The following is a 25,284-nucleotide window of genomic DNA, read 5'->3' as shown; positions in this document are numbered from 1 at the left end:
AAAGGAAAATTATTATTTTGTGTACTTACTACTTAAATAACATTAAAATAAGTACACAAAACAATAAAAGAGCTACTTACAGAAGGAAGATGACTGTCCTTGTCAGTCTTCAATATCACTGACTCCAACGAATGGCCTACACAAAGAAGAGACACATAAATGAACTCTTTCATTGCATGCACTGCATTAGGATGAAACCAGCACACAAAATAATAGAAAAGGAAGATTACTGTCCTTTTGTGTGTTGAAGTCACCCACTGACCATCTTGCACCAATGAATGGCCTGCACAAAGAGATACACAAAGGAAGACTTTAATTGCTTGCACTACTATATTAAGGATGAAACAAGCACACAAAGCAATAAAACAGCTACTTACATAGGAAAGATGACTGTCCTAGCGGTCATACTCCGTTGCCTCCTCATCCTGTTAAATAATACTAACTGCAGAAGAAATAAAACAATATTGGACTCAATTGTGGTTGTAAGCTGAGTACTACACTACAGGTAACAGAAGTATACTTCATTCACCCAACAATGTACAGTCTTTTCAGGAAGGATGTCCCCCAACAAACAGGAAAGATATAGCTTTTCATCTAAGAAGTTAGATCAAGAATGAATGTCATGGGTAGATTCACAGAGCAATACAGATTTCTTTTTCTGAAATTTTTTCCTCAGTTCAAAAAACAGGAATATATGAATTAGGTTCAGTACTTAGGACAGACCAAGCAGCTATTCAAGAGTTAGTGGTGTCATGGTTAGAAGCAATGGTAAAGCAAGATGTGGATTTAAAACCAGTAATATTTGTTTGGGTATTTCAAAGGGAATACAATACATGTTTAATTTTGCACATGTTAACAGCTGCTGGAAATGTGTTTGCACAACAGTTGAAAAACAAAGATATGAAAAAGAATAAATATTAGAATAGGCAGGAATGAATAAATTGACAATTAAAATCAAAAAGGCTTCAAATACTTTTTCACATGAGGTTTGTTTTATCAATTGCTAACTAACAGAAACAGAAATTAGAAATCTAAAAGTATGAAAGAAAACACCAATTATGTAAGGAAAGGTCACTAAAATTTATAAGGAAATCTTATTAGTACTTGATCATTATTAATGTGTAGATAACTACACATTACACACCCACACACACAAACTATGACAGTGCCAAGAAAACACCAAAAAATAACAATTTCCCCCCAAAAGACTGCAGATGAAAGCAGTTTTTCCCCTAACCCTAAGGACAGGAAAGACAAAGCCACTGGAATAAAAACCATCAAGGCATTGTGGGAAATTATAAAGGACAGTGCCAGGAAGAACCACAATTACCTAAACAACTAGGTATCACACAGAAACACACAAAATCTGGCAAAGCTGCCTTGCACCAACCTGGCCTGCACATAGAAAAGAAAAGAAAAATGTTATAAATTTTATGTGTCTCAAAGTGGCTGCTTTTCTATGGGTAGCCCAGGTTGGTGCAAGGCAGCTTTGCAAGATTTTGTGTTCATTTCTGTAGTAAATTCACTACAGAAACACACAAATCTCCCAAAGTACATGCAAATAAAACTTAAAAATATTAAAAATATTCTATACACAATAAATAAAATTTAAAAAAAACATTAAAAACATAAAGGGAAAAAAAATGGGTCACTTACCAGCAGGCAGAATCAGCAGCTCTCCTATGCGCTGGATGCAAGGAGCAGGCAGGCGACCAGGCAGAAGGTAAGGTGGCCTGGTTGGCAGGCTTAGAAGCGGCGGGGGCCTCTGTGTGTCTCATTTTTGCCCCCCAGTGCCACTCTGCCATCCAAAAACGGGCCATGCATCCTGTTTTTGGCCTCCTCGACCTCCAGTGGGTGGGTGGGGGCTGGTGGGGGATAGGTGGGGCAATGTGGGCGGGGCAGCCTCATGGTCCCATGCAGGCCAGATTAATGGATTCAGCAGGCTGTATCTGGCCCATGGGCCATAGTTTGAGGACCCCTGGTTTAGCCCCATTTTACAACCTTTCTAGCCAAAGTTGCTAAGTGAATCTGGCTTCCCCGTTGACTTTGCTTGCAAAATGTGATCACATGATTCCAGGACAACATGACCATCATAAATACATGCCACTTGCCAAGTGTCTGAATTTTATCAGGTAACCACAAGGATTCTGCAATGGTCATAACTGTGAAAAATGATACACCCTTTTTTTCAGTGCAAGCAAATAGTCATTAAACAAATGATCATAAGTCAAGGACTCTACCTATATTCCAATCAGGATCCACACAGTTTTAGTCTCAGTCCAAAATTAAAAACAAGGCGAATTCTTCCCTTTCACAACAAGAGAAGGAGGTTGAAAAAATAACTGCCCATCAAAATGAGATGGAGAAAAAAACAAAAGTCAGCTGCTGGAAATCCTGTTCCATTTATTATTGTCCCACCACATTGTGAGGAAAAGCTGTTTCTCAAGAGAAATGCTTACCCTCTCCTGTGTGAACTTCAAGCAGCTTCTCAGAAGGCTATAAATCTCCCTTGGGAAAGAAATTTTCTTCAAATTGTGCACAGATAATACAGGGAAGTGTCTTTGAAAGCACTGCTGTGCTCTGACCCTCTTTTTTTCACTTTAAACCGGGGGTGTCCAATGTTGGCATTTTAAAACTGGTGGACTTCAACTACTAGAATTACCCAGCCAGCATTCCCGGGAGTTGAAGTTCATACATCTTAAAGTTTCCAAAGTTAGACACCCCTATTTTAAATCAGACCTGGCTGGAGCCTAGTTACATTTGTGAACAAGGCAGACATTTTTAACATGAAACTCCAAAAGAGTCCAATCAGAGAAAGGAATATAAACCTAATGTTTATTTATTTATTTTTCAATTTCTATGGCCACCCATCTCAAACAAGTTTATATAATACTAATAACTCTAACATAAAGTAGAAGCTTCACGCTCTTCTCCGGGAGTGCCAAGAACTGCCTCGCTGGACTTTGTCTTGATAATGTCGCCGCAACTGCCGGGCGCGGAAGGATGGAGATAGCCAGAGCTGCACCGAGGCAGCCCGGGCAAGTGAACAAGGATCAGGCAGCCTGATCCTCCATCGCTCGCTTGCTGGCTGGTCCGCTGGGCTGCCTCAGCACCGCTCTGGCTACCTCCGTCCTTCCATGCCTGGCAGCTGTGGCAACATCATCAAGACGAAGTCCAGCTGAGGCAGAAAGGTTCTCAGCACTCCCGGACTTTGTCTTGATGACATTGCCACAGCTGCCGGGTGTGGAAGGATGGAGGAAGCCAGAGCCACACCAAGGCAGCCCAGCGAGCGAGGATCAGGTAGCCTGATCCTCCCTTTCTCGCTCGCTCATTCACCAGGAAGCACAGAGAAGAGCATGAACTCCAGCGAAGGCAGGAAGGTTCTCGGCGCTCTGGGAAGCCATGAAAGTGACTGGGGAGCACTGAGAACCTTCCTGCCTTTGCTGGACTTTGTGCCTTTCTCTGTACGATCCTCACAACTACAATAGATGTCCAGAAACAGCTTTTGTGGCTAATGAGGTTTGGGCTTCCAGCCCAACAGCCCCCGCCGCTTCTGGACATCTATTGCAGTCGTGAGGAGCACGCGAAGTCCAGTGGAGGCAGGAAGGTTTTCAGTGCTCCCCAGTCGCTTTCGCGGCTTCCCAGAACATGGAGAAGCACGCGGGGAAGAGCATGGTGCTCTGGGAAGCCATGAAAGCCACTGGGGAGCGCCGAGAACCTTCCTGCCTCCGCTGGAGTTTGCGCGCTCCTCGTGACTGCTACAGACATCCAGAATCGGTGGGGGCTGTTGGGCTAGAAGCCCAAATCCCATTAGCCGCAAAAGCCATTTCTGGATGTCTATTGCAGTAGCGAGGAGCACATGGAGAAGAGCACTAAGTACAGTGGGGGCAGGAAGGTTCTCAGTGCTCCCGAGAACCTTCCTACCTCCGCCAGTTGCCGATTGCCCAGCTGGCATGGCCCCATGTGCGTGCCTCCTCCTCCTCCTCCTCCTCCTCTTCACTTCACAAAGCCTCTCCTCCTCCTTACTGGAGCTCAGCGGGAGGCGGGCAGAAGAGATGGGAGGAAAACCACACCTTGGAAAACTTCGCCGGGAAGGGAGGGGAACCAGTGGGGTGCGGGGATGCCCTGGAATGCCCCCATGCTTTGCTGGCAGCCATGCCTCCTAGGCAAGTTCATGGAGGTCCTAGGAGGTCGGCCGCACCACACAAGCTACCGCCCACGAGCGGCGACAGAACGGGCAGGGTAAGCGAGCGAGGGGGTGGGGCAGGTGCTCAATGATGAACCTCTTCTAACCGGTATGGTAGATTTCTGGAAGCTCTTCTACCAAACGGCAGGAACCCACCCCTGCTGCTACTGTAGAGAAAATCACTTTGTTCTAAACTTTCAGAGAACCAAATTATGGTATTTGCTAAAAATAAAAAAAAATCAGTAAGTTTCCCTAGGCAATAGAAGGGCAAAAATTGAGCAAGTGAGAGTTTTCAAATATTTAAATTGCCTTTTAAAATTCAAGGACATGGAACTGGCAAATCAACCTAGCAGATGCAACAGGAAGAAAGGATGGTAAATAAAGCAACCCAAATTGTATAATATAACCCATTAAATGAAATAATAAATGTATAAGAATGATAAATGTATAGAAGAATAACAACTATGTGAATGTATACTTAAAATGCTATGTAAGAGAAAATAAAAATTAAAAAAATTCTCAAAAAAACCCTAGCAGATGCACAGACTAAAAAAAAAACCTGAAGAATTCCATGACAATTTCCTCTTATCAGACAAGAAAAGTGCTATCACCCATAATGTAACAAAGTTCTATATAGCTGCTGTGAATGTGCACAAACTTATTATCTTACATTACTGATACCCTTGTACTTCATTATTATATCTTGAGTTATGTAGGATTGAAATACTTATTACTTTACTAATAACTTTAATACTTCAGACAGATATTCCTCTTTTCAAATATTTCACATTTTCCAAAGTGCATAACTCAATGTCTTGGAGATTCTCAGTCATCCAGGTTTTGGTTGTCCGAAAGGTGCTTTTGGGTCAACAAATAGCCCTGAGAAATTGAAAAGTGAAATCCCAAAGGTCCTTTTTTCAAGAGGCAATAGGACTTTTTTCTTTTTCTTTGAAGATATTTCACTTCTCATCCAAGAAGTTTGTTCAGCTCAAGAATCTTGGATAAGAAACAAAACATCTTCAAAGAAAAACAAGAAAGTCCAGTTTCCTCTTGAAAAAAGGATCTTTGGGATTTCACTTTTTCAATTTCTCAGGGCTATGTGGATAGATTGTATGATTGTGGTATTTAGTTTATATACTGGATGTTTTATTTAATCTGGCCACTGAATGAAATAAATACGATCTATCTATAATTTATGGGACACAGTAGCTCAATGGCTAAGACGCTGAGCTTATCGATCAGAAAGGTCGGCAGTTCGAATCCCAAGTGCCGCATAATGGAGTGAGCTCCCGTTACTTGTCCCAGCTTCTGCCAACCTAGCAGTTCGAAAGCATGTAAAAATGCAAGTAGAAAAATATGGACAACTCTGGTGGGAAGGTAGCAGCGTTCCGTGTACCTTCGGCGTTTAGTCATACCAGTCACATGACCATGGAGACATCTTTGGACAGCTTTGAAATGGAGATGAGCACCACCCCCTAGAGTCGGCAATGACTAGCACATATATATGAGGGGAACCTTTATCTTTACCTTTATCTATCATTTGGTATATGAACACATACAGTTCACTGCAGTACCTGCTCAACATGATTTATGGAACGATGATGACTGATATCCTGCTTCACTTCAGAAACACTGGGGAAGTAAATGCATACTGCTTTAAGTATGCATTTGTGAGCTCAGTTCTGTACTATCAAAGTGTACTGTTATTTTTGCTGATGATTATTTTTTGTTGTTATAGCAGTGTTTCCCAATCTCTACAACTTTAAAGTGTGTGTAGCTGAGAAATTCTGGGAGGGAACTTCACACAACTTAAAGTTATCATGGTTGGGAAACATTGCTCTTCAGAGTACAGAGTACAGCTATTGACTTTTTCATTATTCAGTGACATTCTGAAATATCAATGAGATCTATCTACTGAAGTATGCCCATTCTATTAACATCCTACAACATTTTTTGAGAAAGATTATTGTAGTTATAAACCCAATGTGTTAAGTAAAAAAAAAACATAGCAAAGATCAGTGAAGTTCTGATATGTAATTTGCAGCAGTGGGTTAATTGGTCTTTTTCATTACATTTTAGAATTAACTTTTTGCAATAATATAGCTGCAAATTTTCACTTAATGGAAATTTCCAACAAAGGGTTTTATCACTAGAATTGATAGGCTAGAGAGCTGTGGTGGCACAGTGGTTAGAATGCAGTATTGCAAGCTACTTCCGCTGACTGCCGGTTGACTGCAATTTTGCAGATGGAATCTCACCAGGCTCAAAGTTGACTCAACCTTCCTTTCTTCTGAGGTGGCAAAATGAGGACCCAAATGGTTGGGGGCAATATGCTGACTCTGTAAACCAGTTAGGGCTGTAAAGCACTGTGAAGTGGTATATGCCTAAGTGCTATTGTTATTGCTATTACATAAACTAAATAATTAATTAAAATCCATAATCAAATTTAAAGCAACTTGTATTTTACTAACCTATTCGCTTTATTTTGTCCTGGGTATACCTGTTCCCCAAACTATCTTCTGAACTGTCAATTCCACGCCATGCATCCAAGAGGTTATAGGAAAACACATTACTCCACATACCTAAAGAAAGATCAAGAGTTAACAAGATATTCAGGTTTAGTTCTGAATTGTACATATCAAAAAGTTTGTTTTCCAGACAGTTCTAATTGGATGTTAAGACTGCAGTCCTATGGCTCTCATGAAGATGTCTCACTCTCTAAGGGTTCAGAGCAAGCTTCCACCTCAGAAATGCTGATTCCTAAACATTCATATGATCTTTGCCCCGGCTGGTTCCCAAGACAGTCCATTTTGAACAATTTTGAACAATTTAAACTCCAGCTGTTGGAGGTCTCTGAAGCAATTTGGATTGCTAAATAAGAAGTTTTATTTATTTTCATTTATTTATCAAATTTAGAAACAGCCTGTGTTCCTTACAGAAAGATTCTGGGCAGTGCACAAATACTATAAATTATTTAAAACATAAAATTATATGTTACGTATTGAAATGAGTAACCAAAACTAGTTACTGAAGTTCTTACTCAGGTCTGCTATTGAAGTGGGAAAATACATTGGTTGACCAGCTGACAGCTTCCTATAAAAGGAACGCTGTCAGCCAGGCTATTCTGTTGTTGTTCACATGAACTAAAAGAGTTTTGCTAAAATCACTCTGGCCTCGCCTCCATTCTCCCCCAGAATGTAACACTATATCAGTGGTGGGTTGTAGACGGTACACCCCGGTACAGGCATACTGGAGCCTGCCCGGAGCACTGGATACCGTTCCAGTGGGCCCATCCTCCCTCACTCCTTACCTGTGCTTTAAGCTTTTGGCGCTTCCGCGCACATGCATGGCACGTATGGTCCCTGAGCGAAGCTCCGCTGAGCAGCTGGAGTGTTGAAGAGGCTTGTGGAAGCGTCGCAGGCAAGGACAGCACATGTGCGCGCCACACGCATCCATGTGGGTGATGCCAGGGCTGTTCCAACTGGTATGGTTGGAACGGAATCCAGAACCCACCACTGCACTATACATATATTTTTAAAAAATGGATGGGAAATTGTTCAGCAATAAAACATAGACCTTGTGGAGGAAAAGTTCCAGGACCAATTCATTGCATATTTCTTTGAAAAATTGAAGCTAAGTTAGTACTTGTACAAAGCAGCAAAGAAGCCAAAATCGGAGGTTTGTGGCATCTCAAAGATATTCATTTCAATTAAAGCGTAAGCTTCCACAAAATAGAATGTAACCTTCATTGGACATTAGTAATATGCTATTCTGATTTAAAAAGAATCAAAAATATTATCATGCGATTTGGAAGCCAATAAAAAAGTCTCAGCCTTTTTCACTTGGTAGTTTTCAAGAACACCCTGGTCATTCATTTAGTTCATTTCAAGAACAAACTAAAAATGTTGTGCCTTCGAGTCATAACTAGCTTCTGGCAAATCCCTTGGAGATGTCCCTGCAGTTTTCTTGGGAAGAGCTAGTGGTGGTTTGCCATTGCCTCTTTCCTAGGGATGAGTGAGAGAATGGCTGACTCCAGATTACCCGGTTGGCTTTATACCTAAATCAGGACTAGAACTCACAATCTTATGGATTCTAGCCTGGTGTCTTAATCATTGCCTGTCATAACAGACACTCTGGTTTGGTTTGGTTTGGTGTGGTTTGGTTTGGTTTGGTTTGGTTTATTGAATTTATATGCTGCCCTTCTCCCAAGGACTCAGGGCGGCGTACAACATTGAAAAAAACAACATATTACAAAAGTTTAAAAAAATTAGATAGAGCATCCAAAAAACAAACCTAATTAAGATTCATAATAACATTTTTAAAAAATTCAATTAAAATTAACAATAATCAATCATTTATTTTATTTTGTTCAGGCAGGCCGGCTGCTGGAAAAGCCAACTTTTTAGGGCACATCAGAAGGACCGGAGGTCGGGGATTGTACGAAGCTCCGGGAGCACCTCATTCCAGAGAAGTCTCTCCCCCTGGGGGTTGCTAGCCAACACTGTCTGGCCGATAGCACCCTGAGGAGGCCAACTCTGTGGGATCGCACTGGACGCACTGGATGGTGGGAAGCTATCGGTGGCAGTAAGTGATCTCACAGGTATCCTGGGCCTAAGCTATGAAGCACTTTAAAGGTCATAATTAGTACCTTGAATCGTACCCGGGAGACAACTGGCAACCGGTGCAGGCCGCCTAAAAGGGGCGCAACATGGGAGCACCTAGGTGCCCCCATGATAACCCGCACAGCCGCATTCTGGACCAGTTGAAGCTTCTGGGTGCTCTTCAAGGGCAGCCCCATGTAGAAAGCTTTACAGTAGTCCAGGCGAGAAGGGACGAGGGCATGAGTGACTGTGGACAGAGCATCCTGATCCAGGAAAGGGCACAACTGACGTACCAGGCAAACCTGGTAAAAGCCCCCTTGGTCACAGCCGTCAGGTGTTCTTCTAAACTAAGCCATGTATCCAGGAGGACTCCCAGATTGCAGGCCCTCTCTGAGGGGGCTAAAATTTCTCCCCCTATCATCAAAGATGGAACAAGATGCACAAATCGGGATGACGGAAACCACAGCCACTCAGTCTTGGAGGGATTGAGCTTGAGCCTGTTCCTCCCCATCCAGATCCGCACAGCCTCCAGGCATCAGGACATCACATCGAGGGCATCGTTTGGATGGTTTGGGGTAGAGATGAAAAGTTGGGTATCATCAGCATATTGATGATACCGTACCCCAAAACCACAGATGATCGCACCCAGTGGTTTCATATATATGTTGAACGGGAGGGGTGAGATAACTGACCCCTGGGGCACTTCACAAGTGATGCGCCTCGGGGTCGATCCCTGCCCTCCAGTCAACACAAACAGTGACCGATCCGACAGGTAGGAGGAGAACTACCGTAAAACGGTGCTCTCCCACTCCCAACCCCTCGAGTCATCGCAGTAGGATACTATGGTCAATGGTATCGAAAGCCACCAAGAGGTCTAATAGGACCAGGACAGAGGAGCAGCCCCTGTCCCGGGCCCACCAGAGATCATCGACCAACACGACCAATGCCGTCTCCGTGCTACCGCACTCTCAACAACCTTCGCTACAAAACGAAGGTTGGAGACCGGACGATAGTTGGCTAAAGAAGCTGGGTCCAGGGAAGGCTTCTTAAGGAGGGGCCTCATCACTGCCTCCTTCAAGGTGGTGGGAAAGAACCCCTCTCTCAACAAAGCGTTGGTAATCGCCTGGAGCCAGCCTCGTGTCACCTCCCGGGAAGCCGAGACTAACCAAGAGGGACACAGGTCCAGCACACAAGTGGCAGCACTGAGTCCATGCCCTCGGGGGTCACAGGGTAAAACTCATCCCTGTCGACTCGCCTGAATCTACCCAGTCAGAGTCCAAGCCTGTCCAGATCTGACCGATTTTATCCTGCAGATACTGAACAAATTCTTCAGCCCTATCCTATCTCTGGACTGAACGTACCCAACAACATGTATGGTAATTAAAGTATTGATCACACTAAACATTGTTGAACTGCCCAGAGCAAAATAATCCATATTAATAATCAGAGCAACAGAAGAAATATGTTCCTCTGCAGGAATCTTCAATATTGTTGGTTCTTGAAGTCAATTTTTAAATGTTCAGCAAAATCAAAAAATTTAAGGAGAAAGTTTTTAAAAACCCAGAAGAGCTTTGAACTAGAGTAGTTTTAGACGCTTTCACAGAAGGGCCCTGGACTCTTTCATAGCTCAGTGTGTGTGTGTCTTTAAAGAAGAACAATTGCTTCATAGAAATAGAAATGATGTGGACTTGTTGTTTCTTTTACTATGTACAAGTCCATATACAGGCATTAGGGAAAACCAGTAGTTTCCAAACTTTTCCATATCTGTCAATTGAAAGAAGCCCTGCTTCTTTCCCGGGACTATTCACTAGGAGCCACCTGCTCAACAGCCACCTGCTCATCATTGAGTAGCTCTGGCTCTGTTGCTTGGTACCCAGGCTTTCAAAAAAGATACACTATTTTTAAGGAAGAGATTTGTTAATGGCAGAGGAACAACATCCCACACACACTGCCAGTGCTTTTCCTATCTCATCAGAAGAATTTAATTACAGCTAATGTAAGAAATTAATACTCATGAATAGGGGGAATATATACTTTGATAAAGGCTATAAAAGGGAAATAATTGGGAGAGTTTTAAGCAGTACATTTTTATAAAGTTTAGGTTTATACCACTATAATAATGTTCTTTTGGTTATTTTCATGCTGAATAAAATGGTCTCTAACTGAAAGTATGATGGAGTAAACTTTTCCACAATGCAGCCTTTAGCTGCTTGCCTCCCTGACATAACAGAATAACAGAATTGGAGAGATCTTGGAGGTCTTCTGGTCCAACTCCTTGCTCAATCAGGAGACCCTATGCAGGGGTGTCAAACTGGTGGCTTATGGGCCAGATGCATCACACACAGGCCATGCCGACCCCACCTCTGCAATAATAAAAACTGTCACAATTCATCATGTGTCGTCACATGACACCATCAACTTTGACACCCATGCCCTATACCATTTCAGGCAAATCTCCAGTGTTGGAGGACCCACAACTTCTGGATGCAATCCATTCCACTGGTTATTTGTTTTCTTAGGAAATTTCTCCTTGTTCTAGTTTGGTTCTCTCTTTGATTCATTTTCATCCATTGCTTCTTGTTCTGCCTTCAGGTGCTTTGGAGAATAACTTGACCCCCCCCCCCCCCTCTTCTTTGTGGCAGCTCTTTAGATATTGGAACACTATCGTGTCTCTCCTAGGTCTCCCCCCCATTAAATCCAATTTCTGCAACACTTCTTCATATATTTTAAACTCCAGTCTCTTAATTATGTTTATTCATGGTCTTTGCGTTCTTCTTAGACCAGCCAGAAATAAAGTTGACTTAAGAAATCCTTTCTGATTTCAAACCTCCTCCTTCACTTTGGTCAGAATCCAAAGCACATTTACCAGAATTCCTGATTAGAGGCTTCTCCTGCTTCCTTACTTCCTCTGAACTAATAAGGGGGGTGGGGGGTATTTCAGTTTTATCATTTTCCCTGCCACCTTAGCTAAAATGGGATAGTAGTGGATTTCTTGTCCATTTTTACCTGAAACTGGTGTGAATTTTAAAAATTCACAGATCCATCAACGAACCTGGCAGGAGGAAGAGGGTGGGAAGGAAAGTCCAGCTTTTACAGTTCAATGCTGAATTTGTAAAAAAAAAAAATGGCCATGAAGGAAAGTCCAGAGAAGAGGAGCTATTCCAGACTACATTAGCCAACTGGAGCGGAGGTACTGAAGTGAAGCAATGTGGACAGGACAGCAATACATAAGCTGCTACAAATGAAAAAAAAATGATGGGCTAAGGAAAAGCAGTGAATAATATGAGGTGCTCCTTCCCTAGTAATAATCAGTGGCTCATGCTTGAAGTGGTCCAAAGAGTTCATGGCCTATGTGGGTTCACTGACAAATGCACGCTCGACAAATGCACACTGACGAAACCACGCCGAAAACCGTGCCTGCCATCAACAAACAACATAATGGGACGCGAAAATGTTATAACCCTAACCCTTTATAACGTAGTTTTTGTGTCCCACTATGTTGTTTGTTGATGGCGGGCACAGTTTCATAAGCACGGTTTTGTCGTCGTGCATTTGTCGGGTGCGCATTTGATGGGTCATGCCTATGTGAATCAGCCCTGTAACTAATTTAGATTCTTGCCTAGATTCTAGTATGATCTGTTGTGGTTCACAATCACAGGTGACAGTACCAACTTGTCGAATTTATGGAATAACATTGGAAAGAACTGAAAATGTTTTGGAACAGCGTTCCAACCTTCTCTTGCTTGTGGCCCCCTTTCAGTGGTGGGATTCAGTCAGTTCGCACCTATTCAGGAGAACCGGTTGTTAACTTTATAAGCAGTTCGGAGAACCAATTGTTGGAAGAAATCTTACTTCATTTTTTTCACTTTACAGGGCTAATCCTGTAAGGAAGGCAGGGAGGAAACATGTTGTTTCTAGCCTAATCTTTGTTGCCCTGCTTACAGAAACTGCCTCTCCGGTTAACCCTTTTTACATTATAACAGTGAAGGTAAAGCACCCATTGATTGAGTGACATTGAGTTGGCCATGCCCACCCAGTCACATGACCACCAAGCCCCGCCTACCCAGCTGGTCATTAGGGCAGAGAACCAGTTGATAAATTATTTGAATCCCATCACTGCTCCCTTTGGACCTTGTTTTCCTTCTGTGTTCCACCTGTCCAGTCCCATCACTGGATATGGACTAACTAGTATGTTTTCTGGCATCAACAAGACAGTGTTTGTAGTAATTGTAAGCCACCAAGAGTCATTGACTGAAATGGGCAGCTATCAAAATTGAGTGAATCAATTGAATGAATGATTGAGTGAGTGATTAAGCAAGCAAGCAAGCAAAATAGATTTTTGCTTTTCTGTGCCTCCTCAAAATGTGCCCATCCCTGTTCCATGTTTTTCTCCTATGGTTCCTTTGAAATATCCTATTTTCCCTTGAGGAGAATATACCACCCCCTCCGTTGCTTTAGATTACAATCTAAAACAATCAGCCTTGTTGTTTTTTGCTTTCAACCTTGTTTTTGGAATCTTTCAGACAAGGGAAACCAGGAATTTCTGAAAAGAAATGGCATTGTTTCGTGGAACGTGTATGAGTGGTTTAGCAGCACTAATAATTTTCAGTATTTAATTAGTCACAATTTTATTTTAGAAAGTTGTAAACTGCCTTGGGAAAACTATTTTTCAGAAGGTTGTATATATTTTTTTTTAAAAGTATCAGGTAAAGATCTTGAATGCACCTTTCATGAAGCAGATTTGAGATTCTGGGAGCTTTTTCATCATTCGACCCATAAAGAATTTGCTTCCAAAGTCTTCAGCACGAATGTAGGCACCGTATTTTAATAATCCAACCTCAAAAGGAGTAAATTCCATCCACTCTACAACAAAATCATATCAGTTACAGGTTCAAATGAAACACTGGTTTTGAAAGATATGATATTGCAATGGTTAAATGTAACTAAATTAGACTTTTAAATTTATTAGTTGTATTTTTGCCACATTCCCACCAAGCTAAGTATACAAAATATACAGGGAGAAATGAAATATTGAACAGCACTGAAAAGACCAAGCAATAATTAAGTGCCAAGTATCATTTTTATGGCTGACTTTTTTTAATCTTCACACTGTTTTTTGTTCCCCTCTAATCCTTTCATCAGTAATAGAAAATCTCAAGAGAACAAAGGCTATCCTGTCTATTAGTTAACATGAGAGTCTGTGGTATTTATGTTGGCTCTTGAATTAATGTTCCCTGTTCTCCTGTTGGAATTTACATTTGCAGATGTAAATATCTCCAAAGTCTTCTTTTTGCTGTCTAGCATAAATGGAGTGCTCTGTCTTCTCATTTTCATCAAGAGGGTGAGGAATACCATCTTGGATTCTGTCTTATCTTTAAATCTTTGCCTTTCCTGGCAGATCAATAAGACCCCTTATTACAATCAATGTGGGTAATGTTACCTTTAAATTCTTGAAGGCTATATTTGTCCCTGGTGTTGAGGACCATATACAAGGGCAAAGGATTCTGACCATGATTCAGGGCATGCTTCTGTTCTGAAAGTGTGCTGCTACATCTCTGCAAAAATAAATCAACTGCAAATCACAAAAATGTCATAGATTTAATCCTATTAAAACTAGAAAGAATGGGAAGAATCCTAATTTAAATTTCATTGTCCTCATATATTTGATTCATTTCTGGAACAAATTACCAGATTGTTTCTCTATCCCTTTCACATTTCATCTGGGTTCATTGAAGAGAACAGAACTGACCAAACATTTCTCTGAAAACCATTTTCCTTGACATTTTATTTATTGAGAACTCTACCCATCTGCTGGATGAATAGCATGGTATTAATCCTTTGAGCTAGTCCAGACAAAAATGAGATTCTCATCTAGGCCAGGGTTGTCCCAAAGGTGCTTTTTACAAAAGGCAACATTTTCTTTTGAAAATGTTTTGCTTCTCATCCAAGCAACTCCTTCAGTTCCATTCAAGAAACACAATTATGAGACTCTCTCTACTTTTATTGTAAGGCTATGTTGACATAATCTTATCAGATTGAAAGTTTTTCTCTTCTTCTTTCCTCTCTAGAAATCATGGGAGGGTCTTTTCTGAAATGCTTCTCACCCTCCTCCTTCTATTAGTTGAACTATCTTTTACATGAAGGTAGTCTAGTTTGTGGATCTTCCTGCTGCCTCCAAAAATCATTCACACATACTATTACACATGGTAGGCCCTGTTTGAACATATTTAAATTGCTGAAGGAAGCAATAAACTTGGGTCTTATACCTACCTTCCCCTCTTAGCCTAATAGTTGGGGCTAACAGTATTAAAAGAATTCATTTACAAATAACTAAAATCTACTTCTTAGAAGATAGATTTTGACAATATTTCAACTCTTCCTTTTGAATCTTAAGTACCCTATTGTTAAAGAATTCTAGTAATATGTACTCTCCCAATTATAACATCAGAAAAGAGACTTGGGGGAAAAATCTATAGTCCACATTCATTTAGTTCTAAGAAAGCCCCTAAGATTTCCTTCTCCTTCTCACTGGGATTATCTGCCATTTTATTTGCCAAATTGCGATCATTGTGTCCAACAGAATAGATATGCCCCAGTGACTTTCTCAAAATAATATCATGCAATGAGACCTGGGAAGTGTGTTTTTGCTATTAGTTCCATAATTATGCCAGTGTCCCAAATGTCCCAAAGGCAATTTTTTCAAAAGGCAAATGGACTTTCTTATTTTTCTTTGAAAAAGTATTTTTGGGATATTAAAAAACCTGGTAAAAAACCCATACATATATATTCATGCCAAACAAAGGTAAAAATAAATCTACCAACAATGAATCAAACATTATATTTCTTTAAAATATTTATTCTCCTATGTTGTGCTATGTGTTTAGGAACTCCCTATCTAAATCACCTTTGGGGCAACTATGAGCTGGACGACTGAGAATCTCCATAGATGTTTGATTTGGATATATTGAACACATAAATTATATAGAGGCCCACCATGTGTTCTACAACCCAATGTGACATCTTCACCTGTTCCATTGTTATGAACCTCATGATAAGCATAAGGAGTGTTCAATGTAAGTTCCACTGAAGACACTTAGAATTTCCTCATAACCTTTGCATTGGATGTGAAGAGGTCAGAAGAAGAGGCAGCATAATGTGAATGTAAACTTTGGGGGCGGGGCGGATCAGCCCAGGTACTTCAACCCTATACCACGTTTTTGTACTCTGCACATTCAAACTGAATGTCTAGATAAGGCTATCATGTTGCTTGCATTACTTTGATCTTTCAGCATGTATATTCAGAACCTTTTAATAATTGAGAAATCAAAACCTTTTAATAATTGAGAAATCAGAAATATCTCTTACCCCATTTCCTAATGCTTGGTCAATAAAAAGTCCCCAGATATCAGTAATGCAAGTTTTGTAGCCATCCTCTTTCCGCTGCTTCAGAATATCATGGTATTCTTTTAAGTGGTCTAATGTAAAGCAATCCAGCTTGCATTTGGACATGTTTTTGCGAGCTTCTGCAATTGGTCCCAAAAGATCCTTCTGTGACCAACCAGGATCTTCATACAGATTTGAAAGTGTCCTACAAAAAAGACACATCTTGATAATGAGAGTTACAATTACCTAAATTATATTAAGGGTTATTAGCACAATTTAATATTATTTAATATTTAATCACTTAATTATCATGCTAATTTAAAAACTCTTTAAAAAGAAGAATTGTGATGCAACTTTAGGATTTTTCCTGCCAAAATACCTTTAAATATTCAATAATAGTGAAAATAAGCAGAACCTACCACAATTAATTCAGCCTACCCAAAAAATGCAGACCCACGGTTTTGGCCAAGTCAGCCCAAAGAAATTTTAAAAAGTCATTTTCACATTTGTAAATTTTTTCCTCTGTTTTTGAACTACCATGGAAAATTATTGCTAATCTGCCAAAGATGATTTTTTAAACATACAACAAGACCACGAAGGCAGGAAATGTGTGTTGGAATATAGTAAGGAGGTGGATCCCTGGGAGGGATGGGTTATACGCCAGAGGGAAAAGAGGCAACTCAGTCCAGATCTTATGCATGAGAGAAAGAGGATGAAGATGACCTAATGAAGATGATCTAATAATTCACAGAATATATGGTATATGCAGATTCTAAAGTGCTCAGTTTGGCAAGATATGAAAGAGTAAACAAGTCAGTTTGGAGGAATCATCATGTGTCGTTCTTGGACTTGACAAAAGGCATTCGAATTTAAAACAAAACCAAGAACAGAACTCTCCAACCTGATTATGCAATTTATATATTTACTGCATATTTGGATATTTCATCCTGCTTACCTGCCCTTTCTTCCAAAGCTTAAATCACACTTCCATCCAACCTGAACAGAAGCCTACCCAAGGCAAACTGACAAGTTTAATGAATGAGAACTGCCCCATGTGTATGCTCCCACAATTCCTTTTTTTAAAAAAATCAGAGCAGTTAATATCATTATTCTGTACACACGAAGTGAACAGATTTTTGCTTTAATTTTATTGCATTTTTTAAAACTACCAGATCAGATACTTCACTTAAATACTATCATTGGATGGGAATTAGGATAAAGGCATTTTCTGTGGCATTTGGTTAAAATATGGGAAGATAAAGGAATGTTTTAAATAAATAAATAAATTGTAAATATATGAATTCTGCCCATCAATCCCATTTCCTCATCAACTTAGAGTGACATTTCAAAGATTATGTTTATTAGCAAGAGTATAATATGAACAGCCAAGATGAATGTATTTATTTATTGATTTTATTTATTTATTACATTTGTGGCCATCCATCTCACCATAAGGCAACTCTTCTTGTCAGAATCCATGATAGGTAGATGCATTTTTAAAAAATCCTTCGCTTATCTTCTTACCAAGTAGAACCAGAAGATCCAGAAATGTATGTGAAGCAGTCTAAGAGATTCAGTTTCTGAAGACCAAGTAAATGGCCATGTAAAGCTGTAAATGCCCGAGCTCCACCTCCTGTGGCCATGATAGCCACCACAGGTACCTGTTCAACAAATAAAGCCCAATGAAGTGGGGAAAAAACCCTCATTTTATCAATGATTAATAGGAGCAAATAACAATGGCCAAGTGACTTCACAAATCAAAATTGGAGAAAAATTCTCAGATTTTTTTCTAAATAATTAATAATAACTCAAGTACTAGTAGTAGAGTTTGCTATTATTGTATATACTTGCCTTGTCAGTGTTAGTGGGAGTGGTCTTGGTGATTCCTTGATTAGGCAGCTGTTTACTATTACCTTGTTTGTCTTAATTGGTAATTACTTGATTGTGGTGTTGTTTGCTTATTGATTGTTGGTCTAATGTTCATTTTGCTATTAGTCTCTGCTTATCTGGGTGTTGATTGTTGATAGGTCTTTTTGCTTCTTTTTTGGTTTTTTGATTGTCTCTTTTGAATGGAATATAGTTTAGTTTATCATTATGTACCTTTTGATAGCTGATTTGTCTGTGAACCAGGCTGCCAGGAATTTTGGGGAGTTTTTGGACTTGGCTTAGTCTAGGATACTCACAGTTTCCTAGTTGAAACTATGGTTAAGTCTGCCCATATGTTGTGAAAATGTTACCCAAGACCAAAATATTTCTCTGTCTAACCTAGATAAATTACCAATGTATTCATTTATCAATCTTCTCCATCCTATTTTTAAATCAGAACTCTTCCATCTATGTTTAGGTTTGTCAGAAGTCTAGATAATTAATGGAAAACTAAATCTTAATTTTCCATACTGAATTGCAATGGTTATGCTTTACATACCTCATGATCTTGCAAATCATTGTCCATGCAAAGAACCCTTTTCAGGGCATCTGCTACAATTTTCTTCCTTTTCTGTATAAATACTTGTTCATCTGGACACAGTTCGTAGTCTAAACACACATCAAGCTCTTTTTGCCTTGCATGTAGTCCACGATGAAACAAATAAAATATCACTGTTACGATTAATTTTGGAAAACACTATAATAATATCCAATATAAAAATATCCAGTAATATGGAAAAGAAACGCAAGCAAAATCACACTTCCATCCTAACCCAGCCATAAGACTGAAACACTTCAGATGATAGTGGGGACAGCAGTGATTATTGCATCATGCATAAAAATCATTGCAAGATTGAAAAACCAGGTTAGGGACAGATCATTATGGAAAAAATCTAGTTATCTAGTAAATCCAGCTTGATGAACCACTGTCAATCAATAAATTGAAGTATTTTCTCTTACCATTCTTTTACCTTTACACGTAAGTCAATTGATTTGTCCTAGAGATAAAAAAATATTGTTAATAATTTGATAAATTTTGTTTAATTGAAAGTTAATTATTGTTTATTTGCAAGAGACTTTTTGAGATCACTTCCTGACATTTTTATGGAAAAATCATCAATTTCTATATTCACCTACATATTCCTTTGCTCCCTCCTTTACACAGGAACAATTATATTTTGAATTCCAGAAAAAGGACTAAATATTTATATAACATTTTCTAACACAATGAACTTGAGTCAACCCATACACCAATCAACTATAGCACAACCATCACAATCCTCTTAAAAGGGTTATTCTTCTATATATCAAAGAAAAACATCTCAAAAATCACTGTGCTATAAGCTGTCCACAAAGCAACAAAATCTCTTCAAAGCAATCTTAGCAAACTTGAAAATCAAATCGGACACTCCCATAAATCAGGCAAATCAAGGAAAACTATACCTTCTCTAATTAAGATTTTTGTTTGATCAAATTCTGTGAGCCATTGAATTTAATATAAAGCTCATAATAGACATAATAGATGGTAGATAAGTTAAGCATGACAGGCAAATTAACCATTAAAATATTAAACATATTGTTCAAGAGTGCCCATGATTCTCTGGTTCCTTAGAAGACTTGCATGAAGCAACACCAGAGGCGATCGCCTGGATAGTTGAATTGGACATCCAGTTATGAGGTCTCTGCCGTACCCACATAAAAGTTTTGTAAATAATTACATGGATTGTAATTGTATATGAAGTGTATATGTTTACTTCTCTTTGTCATGTTTTTATCATATGCTAAATAATAATAACAGGCAAATCACAAAAACAAATTAATTTTTACATTTCAAAATCTTCTTGAAGTTTAAAGGACAAATGCCATAAGAAATAATCTTTATTATTGGTTTCTTATTCTACTTCTCCAATAAACAAATGAAAAAGATTTTTAAATCGAACAAATGTCATGATTTCTGTGAATCATCTCACATAATTTCTTCATGTTGGGTGACATTGCAAACATCTTCCTACATCAGGGTATCAAACTGGCAGCCCATGGACAGGGCAGGCCATGCCCACTCCAGCTCCGCAAATGGGGAAAACGTGGTGAGATGTACTGTGACAGCAATGTGATGCAGCGAGTTTGAAACCCGTGTCATACATGTTTGAAATGTTTGATACCTCACATTTTATGCAAGTACCAAAGCACATGTAGTCCTTGACTTATAACTATACTGGAGCCTGCCCATTATTGTTGTAAGTCTAACAGTCATAAAGTAGATCATCTATGTGACTGACCCAATTTTACAGCCTTTTCTTGCAGTACTCATTAAGAGAACTCATTACTATGGGTTGTTTTTGCCAAAACTGGAAATACAGAACCCCATCAACTTTGTAAATTGCAATTAAATGACTGTGGGATAATGCAAACACTCCAAATTGTGTGCCTGTTGCCGACTGTCCGAAATGCAGTCATGTGACTGGGGGTGTGGTCCATTGTAACTTTGAATAGTTGACTAGTTGTAAGGGATTGGTTGTAAATACCTGTATAGCAATTTTATCTTGTCTGTTTGTAACATTTCATCTACATGTTTGCATAATAACATTTTCCTTACTTTACCCGAGGAATTGGAAGTCACAACTGAGCACATGCCTTCAGAGTCAAAAAATTCTTAGTATCTCTAAAAGATCTTTCCTGAAGACCTTTTGGGAGTTCCCACATTGTCCCGTGTGTGTGTGGAGAGGGAAGATGTGCCCTCCTCAGATATCTTTGAACTATTTCAAACATCCCTTTCCATTGGCCAGAATGGTTGGGATGATTGGAATCCACAAAATGAAAAGTTCAATTGTTTAAAGATGAGATTATTCCTCTATATTTGTTACCTTAAAGGTTAATTTACATGTTTAATTCACAATAACATATTGAGCCACCCTCTTTTTGCAATATAAAATTAAGTTTTTAATCTTTTAAAAAATATTAAAGATTTTCTATATTGCACCATGAAGCAGTATTTACCTGGTCTATAATGACTTCTTTTTCCATAGAGATTGAATCCAGAGGTAAAGTAAGACAAACCGTTTTATCTGTGTTTCTATCTGAAAAATACTAAAAAATATAACAGATTGTTGCAAATCTTGAACTCAGTGGAACTTTCTTCTAGGTAGATATCTACAGGATTGCACTGTTAATTTGTTGTATTAACCCACAGCAACAGCTATTAAAGCAAGAGCATCTTCAGTTTATTACAGATCATATTTCTATTGGCTGTAATGATGATTTTAAAAACCTGGATTTTTTTTAAATCAAAAAGTATGCTATGTTAGTCAATGAAGACTGTCAATCATCCAGGAAAACATGCCTCAAGGTTGAATCATGGCAAGATGACTCATTGTTTTATTTGTTAATTTTTTTGCTAGTCTGAGACATTTTGCTGCTCATCTAAGCAGCTTCATCAGTTCGAGCAAGTTAGTTAGGCAGAGAGTTGTTGGGATGTACCAACTCTTGTCACATCAACTTCAGGGGTTTTCTTTCCCAAAATGCATTGCAATGTTAATAAAGCCTCTCAATGATCCAGGCCAGGGTGTCTAAAAATTGAATCATGGCAATTGGGCTAATTTTTTTTGGTTTTTTGCCAGTTATAGTTATAGTAAATTTAATTAATTAGCAACTTTCTATTGTCTCATGAAGCTCTGTTGTTAGAGATAGCTGTTTAATGTACTTATGAGGTGGCTGTATCAAAATCATGTTCTATATGAATAATTAACAATAATTAACAAAAGAAACATTTTGGAAACATTCACAATAAGAGCAGGTGATGCTCTTTCTTTGTTGACAGCTCCCACTTCCTCTTGTTCCAATGAACTAGAGTGCAGGCTAGATACTTAGCATTTTTCTTGAGCACAGAGTGGGGTGAATGGATATTGCTAACTAAAAAGAGTTAAAGTGAGTTTTACCTCTGCTATTATTCACCTGATCCCCATATTCTGGAACACTGAATTTAATTTGCCATTTCAACTCCCAAAGTCCTCGCTCCTAATCTGTCTGCACATTTACATTGGAAGACACAGGTTAATGTGCATATACAAACACAAACACCAACACGGAAAGTTTAACCTTCATATTAAACTGCCATATGTGGGCAAACCTTATTGGGTACAACCAAATTAGTTAGAATTAATGAACAGTGTATGATTCACATCCAACTAAAGTCGACTGAATAGGTTTAGCTGTATCAGCAAATTAAAGTATCACTCGATTGAGAATAATGCATTTCCATAATATGATGGAAAGCTCAAGGAAGTTTATGTTGCAATACTGTTGTTGATCTTAGAAAATGCCATATTATTATTTTATTAGGTTTAATAAAAGAAGAAAATAGGTTTTCTGCTCACATCTTTTATATATAGAGAGAGTAAGTATCATGAGACAGATCACAAGTGTACCTATCAGTGTTATAACAGATGTTAACTAAATCCAATGATGGCTAGATATCCCTAGAAGTTGTTAGAGGTAGAGGTCCTGCCTCTATATTTATATTCTAAACAAATGTATGCTATAGAACAAGTAATTGAAATAGGTTTGTTTTGATTTGTGAATTAAAATGTGTCTTAAAAACATACGGAATTTGTGCCACACAAATTCTTTAGTAATTCAACTTGTAGGGCAGATTCTTTATACTTGATGCATTGAAATTCAAGAGGAATAGAAGTCAATGGAAGTTTCTGAGATTCTTCATAGCATCCTTGCATAGTAAATAAAGCAATTTCATCTGTGGAGAAGGAAATATACAGTTACACAGGGAACTCCTTCATTAATGTCAGACTTAACTTGCATCCCATGAAAATATAAAAGAAACAGATAACTGCTAAAGTAAAATATTACTTTATTCTCTAAAGTGGACTCCACCATTACATAAAACCTAATGTTTTAGTAATATCTAGATGTGTCATAATTTATAGTAATCTCTCATACTTGTAGAGACAACCTGCACCACAGAGAACCAATATATCCAGTGTATTTGATCCAGAAGGGCAAGCGAAGTTGTTTTCTGTGCCCTGAGACAGGGAACAAAGAATATTATTTTCCCTTTTCACAAAACACTTTGCCTCCAGATCTCTAATTATTTCACTCCTGAATGATGTTTCGATGGGCATTCAAGGCAGAAGCCTTTCTGTAGGGAATCTGAGATTTAAATAATAGAGGGATCTTCTTTTGTCAGGTTTTGCTTAGTTACATATACCACCTTGAGTCTATCTGGAGTGAATAATCTATATGTATTGGAATTAACTACCGTATATACTCGAGTATAGGCCGACCCAAATATAAGCCGAGGCACCTAATTTTACCACAAAAAAACTGGAAAAGTTATTGACTCGAGTATAAGCCTAGGGTGGGAAATGCAGCAGCTACCGGTAATGATGTCCTGTGCAGCCGCGGGAGCGATGTCCCGCCTCCTATGACACACGGCACAGTGATTCCTATCATTGGATCACTGTACCAGAAGAGGTGGGACATCGCTATGTGGCTGCTTGCCATAACAAGGAGGAGGTGGTACATCGTTGCAGAGCGGCAGGAGGGGGAGGAAGGGGAATCGTAAGACAGCCCTGCATTACATTAGAACGTGAGGAGGGGGGATGGTGCGGTGCGCGCTGCACGGCAAACTGACACAGAGGGAGGGGAAACTCACAGGGGCGCCGGGCCATTCACGAACGTCACCCAGCGGCATGGCCCCACTCCTTTTTCTCCTCCATTTCGGGGAAATTTTTCACTGACTCGAGTATAAGCCGAGGCGGCTTATACTTGAGTATATACGGTAATCACATTTGTATTGTACACTTTTTTACTCTGTGATCAACATCATTTATCTGATTCATGTGATTCATCTTTTACGTCATTGGCCAATGACTACCGTGCTTCCCCGAAAATAAGACAGGGTCTTATTTTCTTTTCACCCCAAAATAAGCACTTGGCCTTATTTTCGGGCAGGTTTTATTATTTTTGAGCCATAGGTGGTGGCGAGCATGATCACCTCATGGCTGCTGCTGTGTTGCAATATTTTGGGGGAAGGCTTATTTTGGGGAGAGGGCTTATTTTAGTGCATGCGCTGAAAAGCCCGATTGGGCTTATTATCCAGGGAGAGCTTATTTAAGGGAAACAGGGTATTAAAACAATATATATAAGATTTTAAATTAAAAATAAATATAAAACAATACATTTCCAAGTATTACCTTTTGAAACATGTTTCATATTATTCACTTCTATCTCCAAGCAGGAAATTTCACGGGACTATCAAAAGGAGAAGGAAATCTTAGTGGTCAAAGCAAGATAGTTTTGAAAGAATTAGAACATCAATGAGAATGTTTTACAACATGAGAATTAGCCAGGAAATATCTAAACAAATACCTAAAATAATAGCCGAATTAGAATTATGTACCTATTTTAAATATGTAAAGTTATACATAATTTTTCATGAATAATGAGAGCACTAAAATGTGGGAGGCATCTATGTTTGGTTCTGAAATTGATTCAAATAGGAACCAAAATGTAAATGTAATTGCCTCTGTAGAGATGCCGTGATTCTGCTAAACTTTTCTAAACAAAAGACCCTTAAATTGCCTGAGAGGCCTTCCTGCCTGCCTATCTACCTATCTACCTATCTACCTATCTACCTATCTACCTATCTACCTATCTACCTATCTACCTATCTACCTATCTACCTATCTACCTATCTACCTATCTACCTATCTACCTATCTACCTATCTACCTACCTACCTACTGTATTTCTCTCTATATCGGTCTGTCTGTCTGTCTGTCTCTCTGTCATCCGTCCGTCCGTCCATCTATCCACCCACCTCTTTCAGACTTCATGCCTACTTATGTGAGAGGAAACTGAATTAAATGTGATGGACTTTACTTCATAATGTTTAAGCTAGCCTGACCAGTTTATGGCACGTTTTGAAGCCTTTGTAGTAGCTGGAAATTAATAATTAAAGGCATAATTCCTGTGTGATTTTCTTATTCATACCACAAAGGTAAAGAAACTCTCTTTATGTCTATAGAGGCTTTTTTATGTCTCATTTCATTATGGTGAAACTTTGTACTATCCACCTCAACTAATTGCACTCGCCCACTCTACTCACAAACCCACACCCACACACAAGATTAAGCCAAATTTAGGGAGTGCAGAGTTAAAATATCCATATGAC

The 25,284-nt window shown here is 39.1% G+C and overlaps 1 protein-coding gene across 1 annotated transcript in view; it reads right to left on the bottom strand.

Annotated features, from left to right (window-relative positions):
• The window catches only part of LOC116505946 (cytosolic phospholipase A2 epsilon-like), a 45,117-nt gene that overhangs the window by 6,699 nt on the left and 13,134 nt on the right, over nucleotides 1-25,284 (bottom strand). The window contains 10 exon segments of the mRNA XM_032213457.1: nucleotides 6,658-6,768; nucleotides 13,513-13,650; nucleotides 14,228-14,342; nucleotides 16,153-16,375; nucleotides 17,695-17,831; nucleotides 18,596-18,793; nucleotides 19,068-19,094; nucleotides 21,094-21,183; nucleotides 22,698-22,846; nucleotides 24,306-24,363. Coding sequence (XP_032069348.1) covers nucleotides 6,658-6,768; nucleotides 13,513-13,650; nucleotides 14,228-14,342; nucleotides 16,153-16,375; nucleotides 17,695-17,831; nucleotides 18,596-18,793; nucleotides 19,068-19,094; nucleotides 21,094-21,183; nucleotides 22,698-22,846; nucleotides 24,306-24,363 — 1,246 coding nt within the window.

The sequence above is a fragment of the Thamnophis elegans genome, chromosome 1 (assembly GCF_009769535.1).
Source record: "Thamnophis elegans isolate rThaEle1 chromosome 1, rThaEle1.pri, whole genome shotgun sequence".
Lineage (NCBI taxonomy): Eukaryota > Metazoa > Chordata > Lepidosauria > Squamata > Colubridae > Thamnophis > Thamnophis elegans.
Note: the sequence above shows the minus strand (reverse complement) of the source record. Positions and strands in the feature narration are given on the sequence as shown.